We start from the raw sequence: 19,010 nt of genomic DNA, 5'->3' as shown, positions 1-19,010 counted from the left end.
CTCTCCCTCTCCCTCTCCCTCTCCCTCTCCCTCTCTCTGTCAGGGTTTCTCACTGACCTGGGACTCTCATCAAGTAGGCTACTCTAGCTAATGAATGGGTCCCAACTATTCCCCTTTCTCTGCGCCCACCCACAGGAGTATATAATTAAAACATGAGCCACAGTGCCTGGCTTCTTTTTTCTTTTTCTTTTTTGCACAGTTTCTGGAGACCAAATGAACCCCCCTCTTACAGTATTAGTGCTTTACTGTGTCACCTTCCCAGCCTCTGCCTATTATGGTCTTGCTTTTTGTTTATGTGTGTGTGTGTATGTGTGTGTGTATGTGTGTGTGTGTGTGTGTATGTGTGTGTGTGTATGTGTGTGTGTGTGTGTGTGTGTGAGTGAGAGAGAGAGAGAGAGTCTCACAGTGTAGGCCAGGTTAGCTTTGAATGTCCAGCAATCCTCTTGCCTCTACCTCCTAAGTTCAAGGGTTACAGGTATGAGACACCACAGCCAGTTCGGAAAGTCCACTTCTAAGTGTTAAGTGGGCTTGCGGACGGGAAGCAAGCTCAGACATCTCCCCTGCAGCCATCGGAATTCAAATTTAGCTCCTCTTCAGAAACGAGCAGAATCAAAATACAGAATCTATTTTCATTTTGATAAAAACAACCCTTCCCCCCCCCCAAAAAAAAAAGAGGGTTTATTTTCATAAACCTCAGATTCATCTGTAGGTCATTTAAAAATATTATTCTTTTTCCTTTGAAAACCCAGAGTCTGATCCAGTGTGAGGCCCCCGTCCAGCTCCCAACAGCTAAGTCCAGCCGCCTGGAGGACTGGAGGGCGAGGCCGCCGTCCTAGGCCATTCACTTACCAGAATCCACAGCCTGGACTCGGACGGGAGAGTCACAGCAGATGGTGAAGCCAAAGCCGTCTTTGCCCCTCCGGATGGTGATCTAGGACACAGCCCTGTCCAGTTACTCCAGAGTTTCAAAACTGGGAAGCCTCTAAGCTACACCCAGAGCCACCTGTCTCTCCACAGGGAGCCGGAGCTGAGCAGGAGTCAGCCAGGCTCCTCTACCTTCCTCCGACCCAACATCCTAACCCTGACTTACGCAAAGTCAAGCAGAGGGCAGAATGGATGAGATCAAGGAAAAGGGAAACCCTTTCTCCTCTTGGTCCTAACAGCCCAACCCTTTACCCAAGAGCCGTCTGGCGTTCTACCTCCTCTCCCCACTGAAGACCAGCTTCCTTTCCCACGGAGGTCTTAGGATCTTAGACACACACTTTATTTTATTTAGAAATCAAGCCAAGCGGGTGGCCGCCCTCCCTGAGGGCCAGGCAGGAAGATCTAGCACATTCTCTCTTAGCCCATGGCCAAGTGTCAGCTGAAGAGTGATGGGGTTCACAGGCACGGGCAGAGCCAGGGCCTCCTGGATAGACCTGTACTAGCCACGGGCTTCATTCTGCCTGTGAAGGAGTATGGATGTGGGAGGACACAGCCCGTTTTCAGAGGTCCGATCAAAGGACACCCGCCATGCCCATTATTTAGTGAGTAGTTCTCAATCTCCCTTTAATACAACCCTCAGGTTGTGACCCCAACCATAAAATTATTTTCGTTGCTCCTTCATAACTGTAATTTTGTACTGTGAGAAATTGTAATGTAAATATCTGATATGCAGGATATCTGAGATCTGACCCCTGAGAAAGGGTTAGGGGTCAAGAGAACTGCTGGCTCAGCAGTTAGGTGCAAGGCCACTCTTGCTAACACTAGCTCTTGGGTTCTATTCCCAGTATCCCAGTCAGCCCATAATTGCCTGTAACTCCAGTTTCGGGGTGGGAGGGGGGGGAATCCAACACCTCTGGCCTACACGTGGCCAGGCACACATATAAGCATAGTTTAAAATAAAAAAAAAAACGAAACTTTAAGACAAAATCTTCCAAAAAAAAAAAAAAAGAGCGACTCTGTGTGCAGCATAGCCCACTGGCTCATTCAGATTACTTAGGTCAGAAAAATGGCTTCGAGGGGGGAGTCCCAAGATACCCTTAGGGCAGGGAAAGACCAGGGTGGGTCCCAACGAGGCACAAAGAGAAGGTGCCCTGGCCTGGGACAGGGGGAGGAGGAAGGCATCTCTGCAAGCCTAGCACAGGTCAGGCAGGGCACAGCGCGTGGGTGCAGAGCCTGCTGTCTCTCAGCGCTGGGCACTGTATTCACCTGCTGGTAACCCACGGCCAGGCACGAGGAAGGGGAGCAGGCAGGAGCCCAGGGTGACCAAAGGTCCCCAGGCTCTGCTTCCCACCAGTCCTGGGCCTGGATTCAAAGCAAGTTTGTAAAACAGGAAATCTGACAGACAAGGGGGGGAGGGGGAGGGAGGCAGGAAAATACCCGATTCCCATAAGAATTCTGGGAAAACACATAGCTAAGACAGGAAGAGAAGGAAAAAAAATGGAAAGAAAGCAAAACAAAGCCGGGAGTGAACGTGGAGAGCTGGGGGGATCTCACATTGCCAAGCCAGCAGAGGCCCGGAGAAGACAGCAGGAGCCGCTCTGTAGGGCTAACAGGGGACCTGGAACTCACCCTTCACACCACGCAGGACCGCTTCTAGCCCTGCCCCAGTCCTACACCACAGGGCACTGAGGACGGCCCCTCCTGTCTGGAGGGTAAGCCCCAGCTCCCTGGTCTGAAGATAAATGTGTCTCCACACTCTGGTGCTCTGGTTCGGCCAGGGCCAGGAGGCTCTTCACCGCCCTGAGTGCCACCTTGGAGAACAATCCCACCCCATTGGCTAGCAAAGGAGTGGCGGGGAAAGGGGTTAGAAAGGAGCAAGAGCATTCATTGCCCAGCTCTGTGGGAGGAGCAGGCTGCAATGGAGGCCTCTGAGCACACAGAATAGTGAGTGTCCCAAGAGTCAGTCCACCAAGACAAGAGTCTGTCCTAGACCCTAAAGAATACAGCTTCAGCAAGCCCATTTTACAGAGAAGGTAAGCGAGGCCCAAAGTGAGGGCATACTCCCCCAGCAATCCTCTCTGACTGGGCTCAAGAATGGAGACAGCCCTCCCCTGACTCTGGGACCTCAGCAGCCCCTGACGGGTGACCTCCCCAGGGTGGCTCTTTCTCTTGCCTGCCAGGGGCAAGCACCGCCACCGCTCCCGTGTCTCAGCCATGCCAGCGCCTGAAGAGTATCTGATGTTCTGCCACACGTGGGCTCCTGTTCCTAACTGCCAGCATTTATTATCCACTCCCTGGAGGTGAGCAGCAGTCACAAGCGAGTACTTTATAGGGGTCACCTTTTCCTCCCATGGGCTTGACTCTGTTTCACCATTCCTGTTTTAGGGACAAGCAACTGTAAACTGCTCAAGAGAGTCAGTTAAAGGGGAACACAGTGGGCTAGAGCTCTGGTCCCATAGAAAGTCTAGTGTGTTTGATGCTGCTCCAGCGTCAATGTGGGAGCCATCTTACCCTGAGTCCAGCCCATGCATGCCCCAGCTCTCACTCTGGCCACCAGCACATCCCTGTGCCCTGGCCCCTGGGCCCAAGGACACCTGGGATTTCATTACCTTCTATCCAGTGCTCACCCTGCCTTATGTTTATGAACACCTAAATGTTCTTGCCACAGGGACTATTCTGTCTAACTTCAGGAAAGTAGGGAACATCGGTTGAGGTCAGTGGTGCAGGAAAATGTTAGAAGGAACATCTGGGTCCCGAGTGATGGAGGCAGGTGCCAGAGTCCCCCGTGGGCCTCTGCCTGTGACCTACACACTATCAAGTTAAGCTCCAGATTCTAACGAGGGTCTTCTCTGTATTTTTAACAGTCACGGCAATTCGTGTGGTCCCTCCATCTTGGACACTACACAAATCTGGATATATTTTACCTTCATCCCTAACCCTGATCCCCATCCCTATGTATAAGAAAGAAAAGCTAGTTCTAGAAGAGTCTTTGGGGTGAACATGACCATCACACTCCTGACTCTTCCCTGCCTCCCAGCCCAGGAGCTAAGAGACAGATGCAGTGAAGTTGGCCTCCAGAGCCACAGCAATGCCGGAGTCACTTCAAGGCATTGTGGCAGCCAGGAGGAAAAGATACACATACGCATACATCACCCCTCACCTAGACGCACACACCAGTACACACAAGGGACATAATGGGTACCGCTGCCCACCAGAAACAGGAAAATCAGCAATACTGCAGCTTTCAGGAGTCCCTTAGCTCCCCAGCCCAAACCCATCACCAGCAATCTCAGACCTGAGATGGCTTTTGTTTTTTTTTTCAATCACCTCCCCCTAGATGATAAAAGCAAAACCAAAAAAAAAACAATCAATCAAACAACAGCAGCTAAATCATCTCATCAAGGATCCCAGGCTGTGGTAGGAGAACACTCAGAACTGGCCTCAGCTGCCTGTAACCTAGGGCAGTAGGTAGCAGGCTGGGTCATGGGTCCAACCCCTGTCTCTAATGTGCCTGCAGGGAACAGGGGGAGGTATAGATGGCCTTGTGGAGAGAGATTCTATATGGATGAGCCCCATCCCTGACTCCCATTATCACAGTACCCAGGGGATCAAGCACCCACCTGCCGGTAGCGGCGTTCTGAACACACTTTGCAGAGCCCATTGAAGCGGTTCATGGCTGCGGATCCTGCCTCGGCTGCCTCCCCATGAAAACCCAGCTCTCCCCCCCAGTAGCGGGAGCCCACACTGCGCCCCGTCAGCCTGGCATGACCGCCCTGGGAAGCCCGCCCCTCAGAAGAATGGCAGGAAATCACCTCTCACCTCCCCAGGCCCTGTCTGTGCAGTGTGCCTCTGCAGATAAGCCCGAAGGCTTCCTGAAACCTCAGAATGACAAGGAAGAGGGAGAGTTTTATATTAAAATTCCTGTCAACTAGTTAGTATTCCTCGGGCCTGGCGGGGAGAGGGCGCCTTTGTTCTGGCTGCATTCTCTGCCCTGGGACGCTCTGTGAGAGTGGTTTTCTCACAAACAGCCCCGACTGCCTGCTGGAGGGAAACTCAAGCAGAAAACACACCCTGTTCTGTAACAGCATGCCTCCTTGCGAGTCTCAGGGTCGCCAGGAGCAAACCCAGTAGATGAACCCCGTGGGGACAGTCTGGGATGCTGTGAACACTGTACCCATAAACAACCCATCTTAAGTCAGAACATACGAAACATCTGGAGGCTGGTGGACACTCAGGAGCTACTTAAAAGTCAGCAAAGGGACTGACGGCACGCAGACCAAATGGTCAAATGTGCAAATGGACTCCCAGCCACGGGGCACCTGCCTCCACATCATAACAACAAAGAAGTGGAGGCCTAGAGAGGTTACAGTCAAATGCCAGGTTAGGACCCAGGCCCTGCAATCAGTACCTTGACATCCCAGGATCAGGTCTCTTGGGTAGCACAGCATGAACCCAACCCCCTCTGCCCTCCTAGGAGGCCCCCGGAAAAGCCCACCTGCTCACTCGTGTAGTCAGACAGCGGCTGTGCCTTGGTTTGATTGCTGAGTGACCCTGGACAGGTGACCTACACCTCAAGGTCTTTCAAATGGAGGATGTGACTAAGCAACCGCTCACTTCCCCACGCCTCTGCCAGTCCCTGTCTCTGCTGAGCACTGTGGACATCATCAGGTGCACAAACCCCCAAATCCAACTCAGAACAGTGACCTCGGGGACACGGGACAGTAGACAGAAATCAAGCACAAAGCATGTCTGTCACGGGCCACCTAGAGACCTGCAATGCAGATATCCAAGTCATGCCCACATATTCCTAGGGTGGGTCCATGGACACTCTCTCCCCACAGAGAGGGGGGAGATCTTTGGAACTATCCCTGAAGCTAGATGAAGCCTCTAGACTCCTAGTGAAACCATAAAAACCACATCTGGCAGATTACCCAAGCACTATAAGGGGGGGGCTGGATGTTTGCGCAGGACACACTGACGTTACCCAACATGAACTAGAAACCATGGCTCTGTTCCTCGGTCTTGCTCGCTCCAGCCAGGTGCTCAGAAGCTGCAGGCAGCAAGCAGCTACTGTGATGGCTCGTGATATGTTGAACTAACTGTATGTTCCACAAGGGAGTGAGCCAAGGCTCTGTCCAGAACCCAGCACCAGGCTGGGGTCCGCACAGGTGTAACCACCCCATAGAGTCCAAGGGATTGGATGAATAGGTGCACAATAGCACCCAAGGGGTTAATTGCAATACAAGAGGTCAAGGAGCATACCGACACCAACATCTCAGGTCTCCTCGGTGAGGACACACTCCAGAGACCGTGTGGCACGGTGCCCAGAAGACATAATGAGGCTCTGCCACCCTCTTGCTGGCTGAGTGGCTACAGTGACATAACACCCTGGGATCTATATGTCCTCTTATCTGTAAGGTGGGGTGGTGACAGCCACCTCACAGGAGGTGGTGAGAGTTAGATCACAATCTCACCCCAGGGGCTGATTGATCGTCGAGAGTTTGATTTTCCTTCTCCTACTAAAGAAAACCATGAGTCACCGTGACAGGTTCTCCAAAGAGATCGAGTGAACTTTGGACAATTCATCCAAATCCCCGTATGATGTTCCTCTCCAGATTCACAGCTGGTAGGAAGCCAGAAATCCGTCACTTTCAGGTTCAGAGTTATAGCTGCTTCTCCGCCCCAGCAGGCTTAACCTGCGAAGGTGCCATGGTTCTCAGAGACAGAGAGAGGTTCTGGGGACCTAAGGGAAGGGAGGATTCTATTTCTAGAGGCAAAAAAGAAGAAAGAGAGGGGGGAAGGGAGAGAGAAAGAAAAGAAAAGAAAAGAAAAGAAAAGAAAAGAAAAGAAAAGAAAAGAAAAGAAAAGAAAAGAAAAGAAAAGAAATAGAAGGAAAAATGAAAAGAGAAGGGAAGGGAAGGGAAGGGAAGGGAAGGGAAGGGAAGGAAAGGAAAGGAAAGGAAAGGAAAGGAAAGGAAAGGAAAGGAAAGGAAAGGAAAGGAAAGGAAAGGAAAGGAAAGGAAAGGAANGAAGGAAAGGAAAGGAAAGGAAAGGAAAGGAAAGGAAAGGAAAGGAAAGGAAAGGAAAGGAAAGGAAAGGAAAGGAAAGGAAAGGAAAGGAAAGGAAAATCAGAAAGATCCAGTCACCTACATTTCCTGGCTCTTTCCCACCCCTGCAAAGGTCACGAATGACCAAGACCTATGTACAGGGCAATTTCCAATGCCACACCTTAGGAAAGTTAAGAACTCTCTTTCACAAGGCATGACTTGCTGTGTTCCAAATCCCAAGTTGCCCTCTTTCATGGTCACTTCCTGAACCAAGAGGCTGACAAAGAGGGGACCCACCAGAGACCCTGGAGCCATGCTCAGGTTCCACCAGCCCCAGCCAGGAGTGCACCCACTTACCTGGAGTTTTTCCCCATTCTCAGGGTCCCCCTCTCCTGGCATTCTCAACAGCACGTCTGGAAGATGATAGAGCTAAGTCAGAAAGCTCCTACTGGCAAGAGGGCCCATGCACGAACCAACCATGGGTGAGACTGTCGGGACAATTCCTGGCTTCCAGGATAGGAGGATGCCAAGGCTCAGAGCAAACGGAGGCTGGGGAGCCAGGGCTATGAGGGAAAGAACAGGACGGAAGGAACATGTAATCCCAGTCCTGAGTCTCAGGCCCCTGGCAGGCCCGAGAAGCATGCCTACAGTGGTGGGGCTTGTAGGGTCAGCAAGGTATCACAGGGATGGGATGGGGAGGGGGGCTTCTGAGACACAGGGCCTGGGAAGGAGACTCGTGGGAAGTCCCGAAGCTTCTGTGAGTGGGGCAGGGGACTAATCTGTGTGAAGCCAGGTGGCACAAACTCAAAGTCTATCATATGGTAGTGATATCCTGGTTGGGAGTAGCCTGTGATCTTATAGGCACCGGCAAGAAAAGCCAGGGAGGCAGAGGCTAACGCCTCACTCAGTCAGGGTCAGGGAGCTTCAAGGGGCTTGTACACACCTCTCAGGGGCTGGAGGCGCCGCCTAGCCACCTTGAGGTGTTTGGTCCGACCCAGGTCCTCCCCTAGCAGATAGTACCAGCCACTGATCTCCTGTTGTGAGAGAAGGAAGGACTGATCAGTCCAGAGAGGCAGAGGGCACAGGTCAAGGTACCACTAACCCTTCAAAAACAAACAAACAAGCAAACAAACAAACACCTGCAGCTGGCTATTATTCCCCCAAAGCAAATGGTTCACCCTCCCTGACCCAAAGTTGCCACTTATACCTTCAGGAAGCCTTCCCTGATTCTCTGGACAGAAGTGATCCTCCCTTAGCCTCCTAGCCCTGGACAGTTATGGGCTTGCCTGCCTCCTGCCTCCTGCCTCCAGCCAGACTCATTGACCTACCTAATATTGAGCCTGGTAAACAGTAGGTGCTCATTAAATATCTGTTTACAGAACAGAAAGGAAAGAGTGAAGAACAGCGGAGAGGCCACAAAAGCAGATACTCAAGACCCCTGTGGAGTCTCCATGAGCAGCACCTTTCTGAGGAGGCCGAAGCCCAGGCTGTGGCGGGGAGATCAAGAGCCTCCAGAACAGCCCTCTCTTGACGTCATTCCAGGACACAAAGCTGTGTGGCAGGGTCTCAAAACGGGCCACAAGGACATATTCAAGATGTGCAAAAGCCATGTACCCTTCCCTACTCAGAGTTTTTAGTTTGGGGCTGCGGAGCCAAGTAAGGCCAGCTAAGTGACAGCGATCCAAAGGAGGGGGATCTCCTGAGCCTGTGTCCTCAGCCAGCCTCAGAGGGCCGTCACCAGAGACAGTGCTTTCTACCCCCATCCAAGCGACTCCTGAGCCCAGAAGACAGATCAAGAGGACCCTACACGGCATCCTGGCATCTGCCAGACTCAGCCCTTCCTAGAGAGTCTAGGGGCTGCCAAACTCCCCTCTGTAAGGGAACCCAGACCCTCAGCCAGGCCAGTGACTGCAGCAGCCTGTAAGTTAGACTACCAGCACCAGCCTCAGTGGGACACAACACCACAGAGAGCAGCTCAAGCCAAGCATTTCCAGGGTCAACATGACTATACCAGCCAGGGCCTGGGTGGGCTATTGTTCCCGGAGCTTCCCAGCAACTCACCTTGTCCGGAGTCAAGAGAGACCTCACCCCAAAGCTCATGCAGCCAATGAGCGCATGCTGCCTGGAAGGAGAGCAGAGAGTGAGTCTCCCGCAGTCTGTTCGAGGAAGTCAAAGGTTCCACAGTCTACGTGTGGCTTCCCAAGAGCACCTCCGCCTGCTTCTGTTCCTTCCTTCTTCCCACTGTGTGAGGTGGGCAGAGGAGTTCTACCCAGTCTCTAGAGGAAAGCACCAAGCTTGGTCGGTCCCCTTCCCAAGGTGACAGAATAGTTAGTATTAGTGAGGACTGAGGTAACCTGAGCAGACGCTGCACTCTCTGAGAGGTTTAGCTGTCCTAGTGCTGGCTAAGTGGAGAGGGTTGTCCCCATCAGAGATTCTTAGCCACCACCTCAGCTGGGGACATACAGTAAGCAGGAAGTTATGGGACCTCCACTCACACAGCCTTGCCTCACAGCCAAGCAGGACCTTAGCAGTTCTCAGTTGGCTGGAGACCGAGTTCCAAACATACCCGACGTACAGAAGTCACAATGACCATCTGACCGGACTGTCAACGGGCCAGGCAGGCATGAACCATTTCAGGCCTCATACATTGCCAGACTCGGGTGAGGGGTAGAGTTCAAGCTGGGGCCTCTTGGGTAGCAGGGATTCAAAGTACCTAGAGAATGCCCAGCCATCACGAACTGATTGGCAGCTTTTTAGTAGTGATGCCATCGATGAATGCGAATGAAATGCCAACGCTTGCTATTGTCAGAGAAAGGGGCTTGGGCAAAGCTGAAGTTTCGTGGGAAACAGAGTCACAAAAGAGAAACAACGGCCGTGTCTGGTAGGTGGGATTGTTAGCAATTTTTGCTTTCAAATCGTCACAGGGGAACAGCCACTGCTTTTGCAGCCACTGCTTTTGCTTTTTGCTTTTGTGGTATTTTTAAGGACCTCTGTTGTACCACACTCTACTTGAGCTTGATGCTTGAGCCTTTTGTGAGTTTTGGTTCTGCTTTGTTTTTCCTCCCTTCCTCTCTTTCTCCAGCTCTCGGCTCAGATTCCTTTGTAGACTGGTTTAATTACTACCTAGAAACAGCATACATATTTAGACTGGAACATAGTCCTGGCGGCCTAGCTCTCACTATCTGAAAGACCCACGGACGGCATCTGGCCTGCCCCGGTTGGCAGAGGGAGTTAGTGAAACTCCCTGCAGATGTGCCTCCCAGGAAGCCGGTCTTCAGGGGTCAGGCCCAGGAGGCAGCTATCAGCAGCCTCAAAGGGCAGCCTACAAAGGCCCCTGCCTTGAGACTGTGAGCTGCAGAGTCCATGCCTAGATCCAAACGCAGTTAGTTCAAGGTAGCGTCTGGGCACGGGAGCCCAGAGAAAGCTCTCCGGGGATTCCACACGTACCCACCCATGGTCAAGGCGAGGTCGAGAAGCCTCCGTAAATACATATTGTTTGGATTCTCCGGAAAGGGTGGCAGTTTGCCACCTGACAGTTGTAAGCACAACAAAACTAGCTTCTCCCAGGCACCCAAGCCAAGTGAGGGGTGGGGGACACGGAGCACTGCCACCTGCCTGTCAATCCATGTTCTAAACTTCTAGCAGTGACTCATGGCTACCTCCTCCTCCCTGTCCCGTCATACAAGGCCCCATTAATGACTCGCTCAAGGAGGCTAATGCAGTCACTCTAACTAAATACTCCTTCACCTTCCTACCCCGCCGTTCTGAACAATCTTCCCTCTTGGAAGCAGGCTAGACCGCCATGGCAGCTAACATCCAGTGGCCACTCGGGGACAGCCTTTAGAGACTCTACCAATGTGCTCCTACCAAGCTTGTTTTTCTCGTCAGCACATTTGGGAGAGTCCTGGCTGGCAGTGAGGTAAAGTACGCTCTGCACTCAATGCTGGCTGCCGCTGTAGACTTCCCTGTCTCCAGGCTTGGGCTTTTGTCGTAATAAACATTGCCTCCCCCTGCTCCGCTGTAAGTGGAATTTTTATTCCCTGGTGCTTAGAGAATGCTAAATGGTTAATAGCCTCCCTTGAGCTTTGCAGCCCTGCTAAGGGGCCTCCAGTGATTTCATGATCGTTCAGGCAGAGTAAACTGTCACAATTAACGTCCACAAGCAGGGACCTCTCTCGGAGTATTCTTCAATTAGCTCCTTCTAAAGGCTGCTTTGAAAACCCTTTGGCGGAAGAACTGCTTATATAAGCAGCCCAAGCATACAGCAAGGCACCGACCAGCCGGCTTACCAACTTGGGCCCTCGCAGGAGAGGATGGCCATTTCCCTCTGTGAAGAGGCTCTGGAACCATGCCTCGGTCCCTGCCTACTGCCAAGGCTTCTGCACTCGGCAAAGGCTTGACAAATGGGGGAATCTATCATGCCCATGGTTGGCAGGCGCTGGGCATGGAGCCTCAGTGTTAAGGAAACATGACAAATAGGCAGGAATTTAAATAGCAGTTCAAGACAGCAATACAGGGCCTGGCACAAGACAGAGTGAGATTGACAGATGAACAGTGAGGGCAACAAGCTGTGGAGGCACAAGAGGTAGTTGGGGCATGGGAGCACACAGGACGCCTCCTGAGCAGAGCCAGAAAGAGGAGGAGGCACATCTCAGAGAGCCAATACGAGGCTCAGAGGCAACTTTATGGAGCGCGCAGCAGAACTGCTCAGCTTGCCGCAAGACGAGACTTATTACATTCTGGGGGGGAAGTGCATTAATCTACTCATTCAAGAGCCTTAAACGATTTTGTTTCACAGGGTTTTACGATTTTTATTTCTAGTTTGATGCCTTAAACTGAGGACATGCTTTTTCTATTCACTTTTTTTTTCTTTGTGTTACGTGCATGAGCCATCACTGGTCATAAGCTCTCTGATCTTAGGCCACACCATCCTTGACAAAGATCCGGTTCATAGAAGGGTTAATGGAAAGGCTGCCCCAGAGCATTGAGGGTGCTACCTGACACAGGACAAAACAGACCTTCCATGTATGCAGCCACAGGTTATCATATAAGATTGTATTCTTTAATTGTATATATATATATATATATATATATATATATATATATATATATATGCTTTTCTTAAATCTATTCATTTACTTCCATAATGGTCTTTCACATTGATGAGTCAAATGTCTGTCTTTCAGGGGAATAGTTACATCTCTCTCCAGAGTTGTTCTCTGGGTACAAGTTCAGAAAGTGCTATAAATGATATTAGAAGCTTCAGTTCAGCTTCTGCTTATCATCCAACAGGACTTCAAATGGCTTAGCTTCATGCTCAAAGCACTGAAGAATTAGACAGATCACTATCATTCTGAGTGTGATTGTGTCTTCATGGTTCTGTGTCTTTAGGAGTTGTCATTCATAGATAGATGGATGACAGACAGACAGAGATACTGATGACATAGGAAAGTGATACACTGGAGGAGGGAGAAGTGGGTGAGGCCCAGAGAAAGAAGACTACATATTGATTGATAAAGGATGGATCGGCGCTATGCATCTCTGGGGGTTTGTACCTGCCTTCTATCTTTGCTTATCTTTGAAAAGGCCTATAGTTTTGTTTGTTTGTTTGTCTGTTTATTGAGCCACTTTATGAAAGTGACTGTAACTATTTAATATTCACAGAAATCTGAAATGGAAATAGAAAGCCCTGAAGATGGCTGGATTTTACCGATAAGGAAACTGAGGCACGGAGCTGGGGAAGTCCACAGTCACACAGCCAGTGAGAGTGGCCCTCCTTCAGAGGCTCGCTGGCTCTCTTCAGATCCTGACATCTGCAGCTGAGCTCCACAGCTCCCCTTCCAGGATTCTGTGTGTCCGTGCTGGGTGGTATGGCACACAGGTGATAACTTCAGGTCCCCCCACTCTACACCGTGTTCTGTCAGGACAAGGTCTCTCACTGAAGTTGGAACTAGGCAGGCAGCTGGGAAGTCCCCATCATCAATCAGTCTCTGACCCCCACAGTGCTAAGGGTTATAGGCTTGTGTGCTGCCATACTTGGCTTTTTCCCTGTGTGCTGGGGATTCAAACTCGAATCTGCAGCCACCACTGGGAGGACCTCTCCTCTCCCTCTTGGTGCCTGCAGGTCTCGGAATGTGCCCACTGCACATTTGACGAGGTGGTCTATAAAGCCCCACTACTTGTATTGAAGAAACATTTCAAGGTTAGAGGACCAAGCCACTGACTGGGAAGGGGGGATGTCTTTGGAGTCATTTGTCATGTACGAGAGGTAGGCCAGTGCCCTGGGATGTGACCACAAACGCATCTGACTGCCTGGATTTGCAGCTGACTTCTTTTTCCTTCCCTACATTCCAGCTGTGTTACTTTGGATGAGTTACATAACCTTTCTGTGCCTGTTTCCTCAGCCATAAAAGAGCTGAGTGGGGATTAAATTAGATAAAGCATGCCATGGGCTTAATGTCCACATAGAATAGATGCTTGTTAAGTACCAGCTGTTATATAACCTCAAAGCATTATGACGTTTGAGGGGAAGGAATCATAATTCTCACCCCTCATGACCCGCATTAAATGAGATAATGTATAGAGAATGCTTGACTCCAGAAAAAAAACAGGTCAGTTAATGTTTGTCTCCCACCTTCTGTAATGGCCTTTCCTGTCGAGAAGTCGAACGATGTCCTTCAGAGAAACACGATTTGATTTGGGAATGCTCAGCAGCCCTGGGGCCAGAGGCCTCCTCTTTCAGGACATTGATAAAGGGGAGCCTGCTGAGAATCCCAGGGGGCTGAAAACAGCCAGCATGGTGCTGACAGCCTTGGAGGAGCCATCTGCTCCTCAGGCAGGCCTGCCTGAGCCCGCCCCGGCCCGAGCCTCTTGAGCTCAGAGTGGGGAATCTGACCATGAGTCTGGCTGTGTTTTATTTAATCAAGAATCTTACTTTCCCAAAATAGGCAACTGGTGGAGTCAGGCGCCCTGACCAGGCGGCCTCGCTGGAGGCTGACTCACTTTCCCCGGCCTCCCTTTCGCTTCCAAATATGTGAACTGCATCGCTAGCTCCTCCAGTAGCTCTGCCTATCCGATTCCCATGGAACGTTCACCTCCAGCCCTCACCTCCACCGAGAGCTTGCCCGGTGCCCCTCTGCTTCTCTGACACCCCTCTGGACCTCCTTTAGGGCTTATGAAGCAGTTTACTGACCCTTCCAATACGGGGCCTGCCACTCAGCGCACCCCGGGTGGTCTGTCTCATCCATTCAATCCGGACATCACCAGCACACACCACTCTCACCTGGGTGCTCCGGATACCAGCATCTCACCTCCCCTTCGCAGACAGCTGCTGATGTCACCAGCAACAGGTGTATCTGATGCCCCCCTGTTCTCACAGCTGAGTACTACTTTGAATGCCATTCCTGTTCATTCTCTTTCACCTGGCCCTACCAAAGACTTTCCTGAATTTTAGACCTATAGTCACTCTCTTGCCAGTATCATCTCAGTAAGGCCCAGTGGCCAAACAGCATCCCAGACACCAAACTGGCTTCATCAGCTCACCATGGGGTCTAAATGTAGACCTCCAGAGCCTGCTCAGGCAGGTGTGGGCTTAGCCATCTGGTGCCTGGGTTGCCTGGGGACCTGTGATCCATACAGGTGCCCTGGGAGATTCTAATGTCCAACCAGAACTCAGGACCACTGGCACTGGAGGAAAACCTTTCTCCAGAGGACTTATGGATCTACCTGGCTGGGCCTACGCCGACTCCATCTCAGCTCTGTTGAAGGCCTACATTGCACTTGAACTCCCCAAAAGACGGGTAAGTCCTCAGACACTGCCTCATTTCACAAACCCACCCTCTCTGCTCTGTCCTTTTGGGCCAGGAGGCAACGCAATGATAAGGACAGAACTTAGATCCAACTGCCTGGCTTTTTTCTCCTAGCTTTACTGGGTGACCCTGATCGAGGTCCCATCTTCCTGAGCCTTGGTCACCTCTTCTGGAAACTTATCATAAACTACTCAAATGCATTCTTAGCTGGACTCAGCTCAGCACCCAGCAAGTGAGGCACCCGGTCTCATCAGCATGATGCTCTCTGCTCCATCCATGGCTCAAGTCTCTTTCACTGCTGTTCCAGAGACCTGTGTGAGTGCTCAGCACCTAGAATGTGGGTTGCCAGGCAGTAGCAGCTGGGTGGATGGATGGATGGATGGATGGATGGATAGGTGGGTGGGTGGATGGATGGATGGATGGGACAAGGAGTACCATGAGCATCGTTCCCTGATGAAAAGAAGATTCCATCAAAACAACTCTTCATTCTCAAGGTTAGATGGGACCCCTAGAAACGCATGTTAGCTAGTGGGACTTAGGTTTCCAGAAAGAACTCAGGAGTTGGGATGTAGTTCAGTGGTGGAACATTTGCCTGACATATCCGAGGCTCAGGGTTTAATCTCCAACATGGTGCATACACAGAAAACATTCAACCCCCCCAAACATTTTCCAGGTTTGAGCTGGAGATCAGAGCTGATGTTCGTTCACATGGGACCCATTTAAACGCATTGAGTTCTATTCCAGGTGCTGGACAAGGGCTACTGGTCACCGGGTCTCCCGGGTTCTCAGATTACCTCTGTGAAATGAGCCCCTCGCTGCTCCTGCCCCTGGGCTTGGCTGGCAGATGCTCTCACCTGCTCTCCTTACCAGCCAATCATTCCTGCTGCTTGCTCACTACACCACCACCCCCATGCTACAACATCTGCCTCTCATTCCTTACAACCACAACTGCCTCCTTTGTCCCCCACTGCCTGCAAGATCAGTGTGCTACACACACACACACACACACACACACACACACACACACATACCTGAACCAGGCCTCCTCATGGCAGCCTGAGGCCACCACAACTATCCCTGACTTCCTCATTACTTCCTGCTTGCTTATGCCACACCCCTTCTACCTCTCTTTACCATCCTCTTACTCTGCCCAGGTTCAGAAGTCCATACTTCCCATGAACTCTCTGAGTCACTTTCCCGCCCTTGCTCTTCTCCAGTCGTCCCGTTCTGCTTGAGAGGTTGGTTGGTATTCATGAGGCATGCATATGCTGGGTACAGGGGACAGTGGTGACTCAATGCAAAGTAGGCCCAGTAGGGACAGTGCACAGTACCCTGTGGAACTGGGTTACGTGTGTGCCGTTACTGTACTTTATCTCCAGACAGTGCCTCCTATCCCTTCCTGGACAGTGGGCGCCTTAAGAGCTGAGTCTTGGTGTACGCTAGTTGCCATCCGTGGGTTAAGCCCTCCTTGTTGATACCAAGAGCTTGCAAATGTTCACTGACAATGTCTTGGCCTCCTCTTCATCACTACCTCCACATGACAGAGACTCAGGGTACCAGCCTCTGCAACTCACTTAGCCTGAAGGCATGAGGTAAATCCCTCAAGTATGCTGGCACCCCCTAACCCAGAGAAGGTTCTCAGCCCCGCACAGTAGGTCTCCTCACCTGGTCTCACTGGCCCGGTTCCACACTGTCACCAGAAGACGCTTCTGATCACCCTCCTCTGGGACAGGACTAGGAAGCAAAGCAGACCACCAGAGCATTAGGAGCGCCCAGCTCTAGGCCAGGTTCCCGGAGCTGTGGCCATGACTCCAACAGCTGAGCCAGAATCTATACAACTTGCTAAATATAGTGCCACCATGTGGGAGCTGCATCCTCACGTGCATAATAGCATTCATACTACATTGTTAGGGACAAAAGAAAGGCCAGAACACACGGTCATAAAACAGTCCTGTGTTGAAAACACACACAGAGGTGCACGTCCACGGAAAGAGAGATCTGACAAGAAACGCAGCAGCTCCTATCTGAGTGAGTAGGAGGGTGCCGAGGGTTTTCTAGTTTCTTCATTCTCTTCACCCGTATTGTCCAGAATTACCTTGTGAAATGAGAAGCAAACCAAAATATTATGATTCGCTCTCACTAACAGGAAAAGAGTCCATGCCCTTCCCAGTGGCCCCGGAGCATCCAGAGACGAGGGACAGAAATGATATAATAATAACAGCAGCAGCTCTCCCGCCAATGGGCGCTGCCCCACGTCCCACTTAAAGAGTCCCTAGCTCCCCAGGAAGGAACTATTATTAACTCCATTCTACGAATGAGGAAGCTGGGGCTCAGAGAGGTTAATGAGTTTAAATGAAAAGAGATGCACAGGTAATACCCGCCCTTCAGCCTGGAAAATTCCTTCTATTGAAGGTGAGAACTTGGCTGGAGGCAGTGGGAAACCAGCTTCTCTTTTTTTTGGGGGGGGGCAGTGGGGGGGGAGCGCTGCCAGCCCTAAGCTAGTTACTGTAGTTAGGAGAAACAGCCAAGTGACACATTATTCCTAGGGCCGGGGAGGAGACAACAAAGGCATCCTTCTGAAGTCTGTTGTTCTGTTCAGATCTGTGTCTAGATCTGGCGAACGAACGCAGATCTTTCCAGACAAACCCCTCCCCGCCTCTCCTCTCGAGGGCCAAGCCGTTCCTGACTCTTACAAGAAGAAGTGCTCGTGGAAAGCTGGGTCTCTGCAGTCTGGAATGGTCTGCGTGGTCTGGCAGGGTAGCTGGCTGTCTTCTGGGATCAGAGAAACCTTCGGGTAGAGAAAGTAAAAGCATTAGGTGATCCCAGAGACACAGTCACCCAAGCCCCACAGCTAGCTCGGGACAGCTAGCTCTGCGAGGCTCCAAACTAAAAGCTTTCCCGTGTGTCAAACCAGCCTGGGAAGACCACAGAGTAGAGTCCCCATTGCAAACAAGGAACCTGCCTGTGGTCAGAGGAACCCACACCAGGACAGGGAGTCATGGTGGTGGTAGCAAGATAGAGACAAGATAAAACCTTATCATCTCTATTCTTCCCTAGACCAGGGATGTTCCCCCAAAGCCAAAGGCCTCCTCCCCCTTAGGTCCCCAGGTGCTCTTGGGCATTCTGCCCTGGCCCCACCCCAAGAGGCCCCAAGGCCATGTTTTCACTACAGTCCTCTTCCTCCCAGGCTTCAGGCAGCCAGCCTGTTCCTACAAAGCCATTCTCCAGCTCTTGAGAGGAAGGGTTTCTGGACGTAAAGGGAAGAGAGCGTCAGGCCTGCACCTGGCATCTTGGCCGAGACATTCTGGGATGTCCCTGGCCTTTGGCTTCCTGTATCTTTACCCCTGTGCTCCTCTGGATTCACTGCCAGGGACTAACTCAGAAAGAACCCCCCCAGCCCTCAGAGACACCCCGCCTACTCTCCTACCCAAGCCTGACAGCTCTCTCTGCCTCTGGTTGGGTAGAGAAGGGGATGAGGATGTTGTGTCCACTAGAAAGCCTGTGTTTCAGTCACCAGCACGGTCACCATGTGGATCACCAAGATCACCCTTAAGACTCTAGCTCTTGACCAAAGCCTTAGGGAACAAGTCAATCAAGAGTCTAGACCAGCGTGGGGCCTCATGAATGCCCAGAGACCCAACGAATGAAGTGGTTGATGGTCACTAACCCACAGGTGTACTTGCACCTTGAGAGTCCATCTCAGTGCCCCACACCTGCCTCTAACCCCATCTGATACCTTCACATAGGGATCACAGATGCCAGGCTCCCTGCTCATCAGGCCTTTGCCTTCTATGACTGAAAAAGAACAGAAAGGTTAGGGTGGGTGAATGGAAGTATATACACACTTCAGCACAGGTACGCACTCGCTAATGGAAAGACATTTTCTATTTGTACTCAAATAGAAGTCATATCTGAGCCAGGCGTGGTAGCGCACACCTTTAATCCCAGCACTTGGGAGGCAGAGGCAGGCAGATTTCTGAGTTCAAGGCCAGCCGGGTCTACAAAGTGAGTTCTAGGACAGCCAGGGTTACACAGAGAAACCCTGTCTCGAAAAAAAAAAAAGTCTTATTTGTGGACAATAGGATTCTGACCCTTACCCCGGTCTTTGAGTTGACCTGATAACTAATGGTTGTGACCCCATCTCTGCCTTGTCTCCTCCACCAACCTGTTCTGGCAACACCCTCACCATGGTATAGAATAGAGCGCACTCCATTCCCCAAGTCTTTTTTTT

General features: G+C 51.3%; 1 protein-coding gene across 4 annotated transcripts in view; it reads right to left on the bottom strand.

Annotated features, from left to right (window-relative positions):
- Positions 1-19,010, bottom strand: part of Rgs3 (regulator of G protein signaling 3) — a 120,865-nt gene that overhangs the window by 78,775 nt on the left and 23,080 nt on the right. For 2 of the 4 annotated variants that reach the window (XM_029539783.1, XM_021200059.2), the window contains exons 3-9: positions 18,516-18,574; positions 17,473-17,567; positions 16,445-16,513; positions 9,033-9,093; positions 7,915-8,005; positions 7,329-7,384; positions 850-931 (exon numbers count right to left, since the gene is read on the bottom strand). In XM_029539783.1, the coding sequence (XP_029395643.1) occupies positions 850-931; positions 7,329-7,384; positions 7,915-8,005; positions 9,033-9,093; positions 16,445-16,513; positions 17,473-17,567; positions 18,516-18,574 (513 nt within the window). Of the gene's footprint in view, positions 1-849; positions 932-4,544; positions 4,654-7,328; positions 7,385-7,914; positions 8,006-9,032; positions 9,094-16,444; positions 16,514-17,472; positions 17,568-18,515; positions 18,575-19,010 lie in introns of those variants that run through there. The other 2 variants (XM_021200053.1, XM_021200060.2) reach the window with 2 other exon arrangements.

Source organism: Mus pahari, chromosome 6, assembly GCF_900095145.1.
Source record: "Mus pahari chromosome 6, PAHARI_EIJ_v1.1, whole genome shotgun sequence".
Taxonomy (NCBI): domain Eukaryota; kingdom Metazoa; phylum Chordata; class Mammalia; order Rodentia; family Muridae; genus Mus; species Mus pahari.
Note: the sequence above shows the minus strand (reverse complement) of the source record. Positions and strands in the feature narration are given on the sequence as shown.